This window comes from Delphinapterus leucas, chromosome 11 (assembly GCF_059928025.1).
Source record: "Delphinapterus leucas isolate spDelLeu-1000000601 "Yukka" chromosome 11, BTC_Dleu_Yukka2, whole genome shotgun sequence".
Lineage (NCBI taxonomy): Eukaryota > Metazoa > Chordata > Mammalia > Artiodactyla > Monodontidae > Delphinapterus > Delphinapterus leucas.
This window is the reverse complement of record NC_143139.1, coordinates 31229080-31241506: the sequence shown is the minus strand read 5'-3', so window position 1 is coordinate 31241506 and position 12427 is coordinate 31229080. Positions and strand designations below refer to the sequence as shown.

The 12427-nt window shown below is 36.0% G+C and overlaps 1 protein-coding gene across 1 annotated transcript in view; it reads right to left on the bottom strand.

Annotated features, from left to right (window-relative positions):
* Nucleotides 1-1475: 1475 nt before the first annotated feature.
* Nucleotides 1476-12427, bottom strand: part of MUC19 (mucin 19, oligomeric) — a 59638-nt gene continuing 48686 nt past the window's right edge. The window contains exons 25-30 of the mRNA XM_089921572.1: nt 11771-11869; nt 11417-11491; nt 9245-9343; nt 8202-8288; nt 7745-7810; nt 1476-1567 (exon numbers count right to left, since the gene is read on the bottom strand). Of these exons, the coding sequence (XP_089777698.1) occupies nt 1476-1567; nt 7745-7810; nt 8202-8288; nt 9245-9343; nt 11417-11491; nt 11771-11869 (518 nt within the window). The remainder of the gene's footprint in view (nt 1568-7744; nt 7811-8201; nt 8289-9244; nt 9344-11416; nt 11492-11770; nt 11870-12427) is intronic.

Sequence of the window (12427 nt, the reverse complement as noted above, 5' to 3'; positions counted from 1 at the left end):
TAAGAATAAAGCTCTTAATCCTTTACCAGACTGTGAGTTCCTATTCATCTATTTACTTATTCACCAGATATCCACCAGATACTTATCAAGTCAGTCATTCAGCTAAGTACTGGGAATACAGCTGAAAATAAGAAAAGGCAAGTTGACAAGATCTTTCTATACTTTTGACAGAAATTCACCATGTTGGTGGCCTATGTAGTAATGGTGAATAACTGGATGAAGAATCAACAATGTAGGCCCTGTTTTGGCCTCACAACATACTCATCCTGTGACTGAAGTAAACACATTAATTTTTTCATAAATAAAATGTAAATAATTCTGAATATACTGTCAATTGCTCAGGGCAGTTGTATAATTCAAGTAAGTAAATGTATGTGACAACACTTTGTCCATTTTACACTTAGTGAACTTTTTTCTGCTCATCATTTTTTATTTTTGCTAAAACAGATTAAGGTGACTCACAAATGATATTATACAATGGTTAATGATTGCCTCATATCTTTATTTTTATCCATTAAGTCATATCAATATATTGGGTAAAAATCAAGGTATAAAAACAGTATTATTTTATTCTACCAATTATATTTCTCAAACACTTTTTTTTGCCTATTTCATGAGAAATATTCATCAATCCTATTTATTTGTTTGTTTTTAGTCTCTATCTTTAATTCTTCGAAACATGTTAAGTATTATGAAGCACAAACATTGTTTAGTATGGGTTGAGCTTTGAGCAAATGAGGTATTGTCATGTCCCCTTTGCAAATTCTAGAAAATAAGACATTTTTAAACCAATGTGTAGAGATTTTAGGGAGCAAATTGTTTTCTGAATTTTTAGACAATTCAGAAGCCAATGTTATTTACTAAATTACTCTCAGAAATTGGGAAAGCTGTTCATCATGGTTCTAGATCACTTTTCTGTTCAATAAAGAACTTATGAGAAAATATATTAATATTTTAAACTACAACACTTTCTAATATTAATGAACCGTGAAATTTTTCTAATACTAAAGATAGTGGATTTTTGCAAAAGACTGCAAAATGAAAGACTCTAACTTTAAATTTGAATATCCTTGTTAATGCTTGATAACTTTTAATATCCAACAGTCTATTATTCAAGAAAGAAATGAATTTATTGAACTCAAATATTTCTGTAATGGGAAAATTATATTAACAATCAATAAAATGCAAAAATAACTAACATTGTTTTATAATTATTTAGTACTTTCAATCCATATTTATTTTTGCTTGTTGTTGAAGTGATTTTGTGTAGTGCAATGCAGATCTTAGATAAAGAAATGGAAATAACTGCATGGGAAATACATCCTAAGAAGTCCCTAACTCAAAGACAACATTTAAGGACCAAACAGAAGATGGTCACTATTACTTTTTTACTTAAATCCACTATGATTGTATCAAGTAACATTCCAGTGATTTCTAAATTGGCCATATAAGAATATCAGATTTTAAATGCCACATTAGTCTTGTTTAGTAATGGAGAACACCTGAACTGTCAGATCACTGTCACACTCTGTGACACTAGTTGTACCACCTGACGTTCCAGGTGTACCTGTTATAAAGGGAAAAAAATGGAAAAGTCTCATTCACAGAATTTCTTAAACTATCAGATAACCAATTGTGATTTAAATTAACTTCCAACTAAAGATTACAGAAGTGTCTACTTTTCCATATCAATAATAATTATTACTCTTTATACATTTCAAAAAAATGTGCTTTGACATACATTTATTCATTATTTCATTTGATCCTCATCACAATGCTACTCAATAGATTGCATTACTCAGTTTTTACAGATAAGAAAACTAAGGTAATAGAGGTTAAATGATTCACTCACTTAATTACATGATATTGATTCTAGGAGTAGTGCTTGCATATGGACACTGCTTGGGCAAGTTGTTTATTTATTTTTCTTTTTTCACATCAGAAATGATTATTGAATGTTTATCAAATGGCTTTTTTAGCCTCTTTGTAGAAAACTATATGTTTTTATTTCTCTTAGAGCTATTAGTACAATGTACTATTTTAATGATTTTGTAATTTTGAAAAGCTTTCATTGCAAGTTAATAAGAATTATTATTAAACATTATTTTAATACACTTTTGGATTCTAATTTTAGCCACCTGTCTTTTGCTATGCAAACTCTTTAGATGCTCTCTTTTTTTTTTTTTTTTTTGCTTTTTGCTTTTTTATTTCTCTTTTGATAGTTAGAAAGGTGTTTTCTGTTTTTTTGCGGTACGCGGGCCTCTCACCGTTGTGGCCTCTCCCATTGCGGAGCACAGGCTCCGGACGCGCAGGCTCAGCGGCCATGGCTCACGGGCCCAGCCACTCCGCGGCATGTGGGATCTTCCTGGACCAGGGCACGAACCCGTGTCGCCTGCATCGGCAGGTGGACTCTCAACCACTGCGCCACCAGGGAAGCCCAGAAAGGTTATATTTTATAGTGATATTTTTATATAATCCCATTAGCATCCTCCCAATTTTCTTTCAGATAGTGTCTATTGGTTGTCCCCTGTGAGCAGCAATAAAATTAACTCATAATTTCTTCTTTCCTTGTTCTCTTTCTCTTCTGTAGTTTCCAATTTAAGTAAATACCATTTTCTTTCTTAATGCTCATGTTTTTACTTGGTCATTTATACTTGGACGTTTTTACTTGGTCAAATATGTAACACTTATCTTCCACCTTTCTTTCAAACTTTGTTATAGTTTTAGAGCTACAGTTAAAAATAGCGTTACAATCTTTTTGTTTGTTTTCAAGGCATCTTTTTGCTGCTTAACACTCCTCCAGTGATTTCATTATGAAGGGCTCATGGCTATCTAATTCCCTGAATTCTTTCATGTTCCTATAGCTTTAATACTTGAATTACATTTAGTTAGCTATGAAAACCTTGGCCCACATTCTCTTTCCTTAGGTATCTAAATGCTACTCTACTCTTGCCTAATGTTAACCTGATTTTCTTTCTCTTTTAATAGCTGCCTTTTTCCTCAACATCCAGAACATTTCTTTATCTTTCAAGCTTAACATTTTTCTAAAATAAGCCACAGAATTGACTGTTCATGAATGATTCTTCCATGTAGGTCCTTTCAACGTGTAGATTTGAAATTTTTTTTTATTACAGGAAACTTAATCTGATTTACAATTTTAAATATTAGTTCTATTTCATTGCCTTTTCTTCTCCAGAAACTGCAATTATATATATATATATATACACACACATATATATATATACATATATATAATATTTTTGTCTGTTTCCTATAACTATGTCCTACTCTGATCCACTTTACCTTTTTTAAAAGTGTCTGCAATTTTTTTGGGGGGGTGATATTTCCAATTCTACCCTCTAATCCCTTTCCCATACTTTCAGTCATTTATTCTCTGTTGGGTACCTTGTTATTTGGTCTTTACTTTCAAGAAAATTTTTCTTTTTTTTCAATATCTCTCCTTAGTTTTCTTCAATTCCAATTTAACATCTTCCTATTATTTATCTGTTTTTACCCTGAGTTTTTTAGTTTATAGTTTTGATGTCTCTTTATATCTTCAGTTGTTTCTTTAAGTTTGTGTTAATGTTATGTTTTTCAAACTGAGCAGAACCCAGATGGCTCCCCCAAGTACAAAGGCCCTTCCATGTCCCCTGCCTCTTGTTTGCAGAAAAGCTGAACTCTCCCAGGCCTCCCTGGGTCACAAAAGAACAAGTTCAAGCAGTTAATGATTAGGGAATACAGTCACAGAATCTTTCAGTGTCCGGTGCGCATTCCTGAGTTGTTTTACAGATAACTATGACTGCCACCAGGGGGAAAAAGCTAACTTCATGATGACCAGAATGTACCCATGACATAGGCTGGCCTATGTCAGCCATCTATGGCTAGCACAATTCCAAGAACTGGCCTCAGGAGAATGGGATTAACATTGTTGCTCATAATAATTTATATCTTTGTGGGTATCAAAATAATTATAACTTGCTCTGCCTGCATATGTAAGCAGGAAATTAAAATTTTCAGCAAAGAGATGCTACAGACCCATGTCAACATCTTCCACTCTAAGAATATGGTGCCATATGTCAACATGAAGAAGTTACAGAACATGGACCTTCACCCCTATTCCCAGAGAAATAGAATGATGTCTGACAGTGGAGATTTGTAAGAAGCTCCTTTGCCCCTTTCCTGTTGCCTGTTTCTGTTCCTCTCAAACCTTATGGAAATGAGATCACTTGGCAACATTTAACTTAACTCCTGACTTATGCCCGAATGAATGCACATAATACCTTGCCTAACCTGTTGATTCTTTCCCTAGATTAAAAGCAGTAGGAATGAGGGCTTCCCTGGTGGCGCAGTGGTTGAGAGTCCGCCTGCCGATGCAGGGGACATGGGTTCGTGCCCCGGTCAGGGAAGATCCCACATGCTGCAGAGCAGCTGGGCCCATGAGCCTGTGCGTCTGGAGCCTGTGCTCCGTAACAGGAGAGGCCACAACAGTGAGAGGCCCACGTACCGCAAAAAAAAAAAAAAAAAGCAGTAGGAATGAAGAATTCAGTAGTTAAAGAGTGACTAGCTTTCTACCCCCAGACTCCCCCTTAGTAATTCTGCAGGCAGACAATGCAAGCAAGAAAACATCTGAAGAAAGATCATGAGGAGTCAGGCATTCTGCATGCAATGGAAAATGATACAGAACCTAACATTTTGCCTCAACGATTCACTGAGATTCTTTCCCCATTTTCCCTTTAAAAACTGTCACGGCCAAGTAGAATCTTTGGAATTGGTTCTGGGACATGAGTCCACCTTCTCCTCAGATTGCTGGACTTCTGATTAAAACAACTTTTCCTTTCTACCAACACTTGCCTCTCAATATTCGCTTTCAAGCAGTGAACAGCCAAACCTGAATTCGGTAACATTTTAGTGTTCCTCTGTTTTATGACTAGATTTTTAGAATTTGCTTCCTATTGCTGAAAATTTCTGAAAATGTATACAAAAGAATAGTTTAAAATAGATATTGGAATTTAATTTTTTTCATGCCTTTTTATTTTTGCATTGTGTTTTCCTAAAACAGCAATAGCAGGAGATCCTATGCAGTGAGGGCACAGAGGCTTCTGTGAGGTTCATCAGATTTCTAAGATCAAGGGCTTCCTCTTGTTACATTGAAGGGAAGATTCTTTTATAAGTGGAGTTTTTCCTTTTTCTGTCTTCTAATTTTTAATTATTATACTGTTTTCTTGAGACCTGAGCATTTTTTTTTCTTTTTCCATTGACATTCATTCTCCAAGGATTCCTTCACCTTCCAATATGCCTCCTTCCCCTTTACAAGCAGTTGCATGCCTTCCCAAGACTGCCAGTTCTCATTCCATGAACTCTCCAATCCTTTCTTTCAAACTCGCATTCACAAATGCTCTGACTTGCCAGATCCCAGATCTCTCAGTATTCTCTAATCAAGGTGAGACCTTTCCTTTTGGAGGTGAACCCAGTTGATGCTACCTACATTCTACCACTATTAAAGACCTCTCTATACTTCCCTCTGTTCTGATGCTCTGACCTGAATCTTGGTTCCTCTATGAGCCCCAGAGCGCTCTTTTCCAGTCTCGAGATTTTAGTCTTCTCTAAATATTCTAGATACGGGCTCTGTGTTGATATTTCTGGTTGGTGAAAGGAGGTATGTGTAGCTTCTAATGTATGCAGCCACCATTTTCCTCTTTTTTTAAAAAAAATTTTTCACAGGTTCCTTGAGTTTAAATGCTACTCAATTCTAAGAGCATCAGTGCAAATTAAGGATCAGATCCTTAGTCCAGATGAGACACTGATGAGGGAGGTGTGGTTGGGAACTGCTAAAAAATCAGGTCCAGACTTGCCTGACTTCCCGGGACTTGTGGGTCCAGTGCCTGGTTCCCCACGGGTGTTGCCACCTCCAGCTTTGGGGATTGCTCCAGGCAATACCCTAGGCAAGGCTTAATTTTATAATGGGAGAAAAAAGCTAGCTAATTAAAATATAAAATTGATCATTTTATGAAGATGGCCTGTGTAAGAACAAATAAAAATTTTGAATAAGAGGCTTAATTCTCTCTATTGAAAATAAGGGAAGAGACTTCCCCTTTCCTTTTCTTAGAGTATTTACTTTAGAATATCTGTAAATGTAAGTTCTTTTCAATGTCTTTGAAATGTATGTAAATCTTTCAAAAAACTAAGCCTCTTGTCAGCTTAATGACCCAGAAATATCTTTCTCAAGGGCTTGAGCACTATCTCTTTGAAATGTAAACATCTAAGAAGACAGTGGTTCTTCCCCTTCTAGATACAAAACTTCCTCCTATCATCAAGATAGAAGTTTATTTTTCTGTTGTATAAAACCAGTTATTAAATAACCAGATGATCACCCAATTGCCACATTCTGTTACACATAGAATGAACTATGTGTAATAAATGGTGCTGTCAAGTTCTCTTAAATGTAATAAACTATGTGTAATAAACTATGTGTAATAAACTATGTGTAATAAATGGTGCTGTCAAGTTCTCTTACTTAAGGACTATTTTTCTGGAGAACATGTATGTAGCAGATTGTATTGGCTTGGTGAGATTTCTTTCTGTCTTTATAGATCTTTAGTGAATTGGCTATAATTTGCATCACATTCTGGTTTAATGCTTATTCAATAATAAAACTGTTTTCTTTCTCTTCTACCTTTGTGGACAGGGTCTCTGGGTTGGGAGATTTTGTTTTCAATTCTATTTCCCCAACACCTGAAATATGATTGCTGTTTTTTCCCCTGAAATTGAATACATCCCTAAAATTTCACTCAGTTTACTTATGTTTTGAGTATATTTGCTCAAGTTAAAGTGTATAGTTATAGACAAAGAATGTCTCCTGCCATTCCAATAAACAAAGAATGTTGCCTGCCATCGCGCCATCAGCTACTGCGGCCTCCCCCACCAACAGTGCGCCCTCAGGGGAATTCAAGATGGAGAAAAAGAGGATACTGGCCCTACATAGTTAAGATGAACACCTAAGGAATAATTTCAATGAGCCTAGACTCTTGCATCTTCCCATACACAGAAAAGCACTAAAATCATTAACTTGAGTTGTCTGATTTTTTTATGATTAGCTGTAATCTTTTGATGTAAGACTACATGTATTGTTTTCAGCAAAAATCCTATATATCTTGGCTCCTCCCTTACCTCTTCAGAACAGTTCCTCAGAGCTATCTGAGAGGCTGTCTCATGGGCTATAGTCCTCAATAAGGTCCCTAAATAAAACATAACTCACAACTTTTAGGTTGTGTGCTTTTCTTCAGTCAACACAGTCATAGTGTACTGATCATAATGTCATATTCTTTTCAAAATAGAATAATTCTGTTGCCTTTAACCCCAACAAATCAGTTCTCTTACTAGAAGGTCCTCTTGAGTTCCCACTTCAACAATTGTCACTGAACAATTCCTCGATTTAGATTATCTTCTATTGGACATGGTTTTTGCCTTTGTGTGTATATAAATATTCATTTTTCCTGCTCAAAAATCAAGTTCTAAGAGAATAAGTATCTTACTCTTCTCCTCTCCTACTTTCTCTAGGGCACCCAGTGTGATGTGGGCACACATCAGTAAATAACTCTTGATTTATTTCTGATCTTCATCAGTTTTGACATCACACAAATAATAATAATTAAATTTTCCAGAAAACCTTGCCTCTGACAAAATTTTAAGTAAAGAACTCACATTTCCATTGTCTGGTTTTATTCTGATTATGTTCATTCAGTACCTGCTGCTCCAGAAGTGTTTTCACCAGCAGCTCCAGTGATGGCAGCATTTTCCCCTCCAGTTGTTCCTAATTGAAAAGAACAATGGTTCTCAGTGGACATTGGGATTGCCAGATATAGCATATCAAAATAGATGACACCCATTTACACTTGAATTCTAGATAAACAACAATCACATCCCAATTATTGCATGGGGCATACTTATACCAAAAAAATTTCTTATTTATGTGAAATTCAAATTTAAATGGCATCCTGTGTTTTATCTGGCAACTCTACTCTACGTAGATGGTTGTAATGAAAATGCTCAAACTACCCATATTCATTTGTCCTAAAATTATAACTGTTAAATCCATAGCCATTGCTCAATTCACCTAAATTCCTCATGAGAACTTGGAGTCTCAGATCCTGATGGAGCACCACCAAAGTGTCCAGGTGACCTGCACCTTGACTCTGAGCTACCAGTTGGGCTGGAACCATGGAAAGGTGGTCTAGCTGTGATGCCACTGCCAGTTCCAGTGGTAGTTCCAACAAATTCTCCTGTTACACCTGATAAACAGTATTGGGAGAGCATATTATTATGACAATCCAGTACTATAGTACTTTTGAAGGGAAGATTTGGAGAAACCAGAAAAAAGACTTCTTGAAAATGTTAATCATGTTTATACTATTCTACATCCTACATCTTTTGTTGGATGGTATGTTATCAACTAATACTAAGTGCAATGAATGGTATTCTGATGAAAGACTGTCCTTTTTGACAAAAGTCATGGCCTCAGTGAGATCCTCTACTCACCTAACTTACCTTCAGATTGTGTCACTTCACTGCTTGGTGCTCTAGTTGTTTCACCAGCTGATGATCTCGTAGTCTCTTTCAAAATAAACAATATATATCAAATTACATATATATACATATATATATATGTATATATATATAAAGATCTTTAGTTAAGCGAACAGAATATGCTGTTCTCTGCTTTCAAAAGACTTGTCACACTTATACATTCCCAGTTCACTCTTTCCAAAAATTGATCATAAGAACCATCTGGGTTTCTTATTAAATATACAGATACACTAGCCCAGTGATTCTCAGCTCCAGCCTATACATTGGAACCAACTGTAAGGCTTTTAAAAATTACTTATGCCTGGGTCTTTCTTCCAGGAGTTCTGATTCAATTACTCTGTAAAAGCCTCTTCAGTATGTATTTTCAAAAATCTTTCTAGTCAATTCTTATTTGTAGCCAAGATTGCAAACCATGACTTTAGCCCCACTTCACATTCACAGCCTCAGAAGTCCAAAGGCAAGAGTCTTAGAATCTGAAACATAACACGCTTTGCTATAAATCACCTCTGAGCTAATGTTAGAGAAACACTGCCATTAATCCCATAAATGCAGGGATAGTGAGGTCACGAATATGTGCATTTACTAGTAACTAATAACTTAGAAGTGCTGGCTACTTCCTTAAGGTCAGTAAGAAGATGCCTCAGACTTCCCATTTCAATACCTGCTTGGCCTCCCGGGGTTGTGCCTGGGGTAGGTGAGTCTCCACTTGTGTTCTTGCTTCCATGCGTGGTTGTGAAACCCTCTGATACTCCTGGGGTCCCTGACACAACAGCAGGGAATGAGTATTACTTCCACTGTTGCCGGATTCTACATACCACTCTTCTCTAATGTGACAGAATTGAGGTTTCTCACATAAAAGACAACTTTAAATGATCCCTATGATTTCTGTGACTAGATGGTCTTATACCACATAGAGCTTAATCTTTAGTTCAACCTGCAATATGTTCAGTGCCATTTAACAGGGGTTAAGGAGCACATCCTGAACTGCCTAATTTCCCTGGGCTTATTGCTCCTGTGCTTGGTTTGCTGGGTGTGCCGTCTTCCTCATCTCCTGTTGTTGGTGCAGTAGGACCCCTGTTCCTGCTCATAAAGAATAGCAGTTTGAAAAATAACCTAGACATAAATCAACTCATGTAATCCTATAAAAATCCTCTGAGGCAGGTAATATTACTATTCTCACTTAACAGACATGGTTAAGTGACTTGCTCCAGGTCACCTAGGCAATCTAGACCTAAGTTCATACTCTAACACGTGCTTCTCAGAAGATCTGTAGTAAAAGATCAATTCTGTAAAATTTTCAGTCTTCCATATTGATGCTTTGGAAAAATGCCATGAAAGGAGAGAAATAAAATTTAAAAAAATAAATCCATACACAACATAAGCTTTTATTCAACAAATATAAAAATTGCTGTGTCAAATTGCCATGTTTCTAAATACTTGTTTTGTGTTTCTGTTCTTATCACTTCATGGACCAGTAACAAACAGTTCTGAATTGCACTCATTGGCAGAGCAAACTTTGAGAAGCCCTGGACTGACTTGTCATTATCACCCAAATAATTCCCATTCAAATTCTAGAAAATATATACTAAATAGTCATCACCCTCAAATTTCAGTCAATTCACTGATCTAGTTGGAATTAAATAGTTTCTTAATTTGTGCTACCGTAGCTTATATCTTTCAACACATTATTTTTTATGCAAACAATATCTTATTCCAAAAAGTTTTTGACAAAGATTTTAAATTGAGAAATTTACTAAGGGAAAATAAATATAGGAAAAATAAAGTCAGGCCATCGATTAGTTAATAAATTCATAAAGAGAAATTCCATGCAAACACTATAGAAATGGCTTTTAATGGTATATAAAGGAGTTTTGATTTATCCTAAAAGCAATCTGAAAAGTTGAAAGATTTTAAGTAGTGGAGTGGTATGATGACAGTTGAGGTTTTGTAAGTTCATTCTGGTGTGGTATCAACTAAAGTGTAAATTGGGAGGGAAGTGGGGAAGGGTGGGAAAGTTCTCAACATTGACAAGCATCCATTGCCTAAAGGGCTTGTTAATACACTGTTTGCCTGGCTCCACACTAAGAGCTTCTGATTCTAGGCAGGTAGGCCCCAAAATTCTGTGCTTCTAAAAAGTTTGCAGGAGCTGTGAATGCTGTTGGTCTGGGAACTGCACTTTGAGCATCACTGTATCAGAGGAAAGTGAGCGAGGTGGGTGCATGTAAAGACTAGGTGGAAAACGTTTAACATCTGATCAAAAGCAGAGGCAAATGTGATGCACAGAGGAAATTTAAGAGTTATTCAATATTTAAAGTCACTAACTTGCAGCATAAGGGACAGGATGAACTCAGGCTTGTTTGTTTTTAATCAAAATCATCTACACTTAAAGAAGTCAATAATATTTTATTCATGAAACCAACAGTAGTTGAAATTTAGTCAGTGATGCACAAGGGCAAGCATACTCTCACTGACTTCTCTTGGATGTTTGCTCTTAGGCACAGATCGCAGAATTGTGGAGCTATGACAGAGGAGGCTAAGGGTCTGGGTTCTAATCCTGCCTCTGCCAGTTTTGAGAACTTTTATTATTTTCTTCCACCTGGGAAAAAAGACACATATTTCAGCATAATTCAGAAATTTCAGTGTGCCATAGAAATGTCACTAATATTTTGTTAACATATAAATATTAATTTTTGAATTTTTCCCAAAGTCATTCAGATAACATAGTGCTGACACCAGACCCCTGTTATCTAATGAACTCAGAGTACAGTTGTTCTTGACTTGAAAAGGAGGACTGCTTGTGGAAAGAAGCTATGGACTCATTTCTTTGTCTCACCTGCTCTGAAGCCTATGTCACTTGTGCTTCCATCTTCAGCGCCTGTGGTTGCACTTACTGATCCTCCAGTTGACCCTGATGACGGTAAAGAAAAAACAAAGTTTTTTTCTGTTAAAAAAGTGCGTGCTGTCAACTCTCAAGGTAACGGGTGTATATGATTATAACATGATATTCAATAATAAAGTAACTTGTGCAAAAACTACGGAGTCTACATTTTAATTACATATAAAGAACATCCAAATCTGATTATATATAAGTCAGATACATTTATTTTGTAAAATATTGCACTGAGCAGTATTGCCTGAAACCAGCTGCTTAGGAGTGGCTGGTATATTTGTTCTGAACTTAATTTACCTGATATGAGCCCAGGACTGGTGAAGGTGGGGCCCACTGCTCCTGTGGTGCCCACACTTTCAGCTGTGGAGGTGATAGGCACTGGAGTTCTAGTAATACCTGAGAAAAATATAAAGTGAACTTCTCGTCTCAAGTTTACTTGGCCTTTAATACCAATGGGTGATTTAACTGTTCAGTCAATTCCTACTATAGAAAAGAGAATCATGAATCCAGTGACTTTCTTCAAAGAGCCTTTAAGATTTTTGTTCCGTTATTACTTTCCTACTAAGATTTTGGTTTAGTTCTTGCCATATTTTTTTTTAATAAAGTCATGTTATCTTTTCCCACAAAAGAACTTGGGAAGAGGTAGGTCTGAAATTGTTGATATAGCAATAAAAAGTATGGATAAACCTCTACTAACAGGAATATATGAGAATCCACATCCACTTGTCTTCATGGTTTAATTACCAAAACTAATAGATAAAGCATTTCTGTTCTCATTAATTTTGACATCCATAACCATTACAATTTCAGCTGATTTTTCCATTACTTGCAGATGAACATACACACTAAAGTACTTGATGTTATGAATTACTGTGTTATCAGATTCTTTGTTGCCAAGACATAAATGATAATAGAAAGAGCTGTCTTTACCAAAATATTGATAGCTCTGTGTAT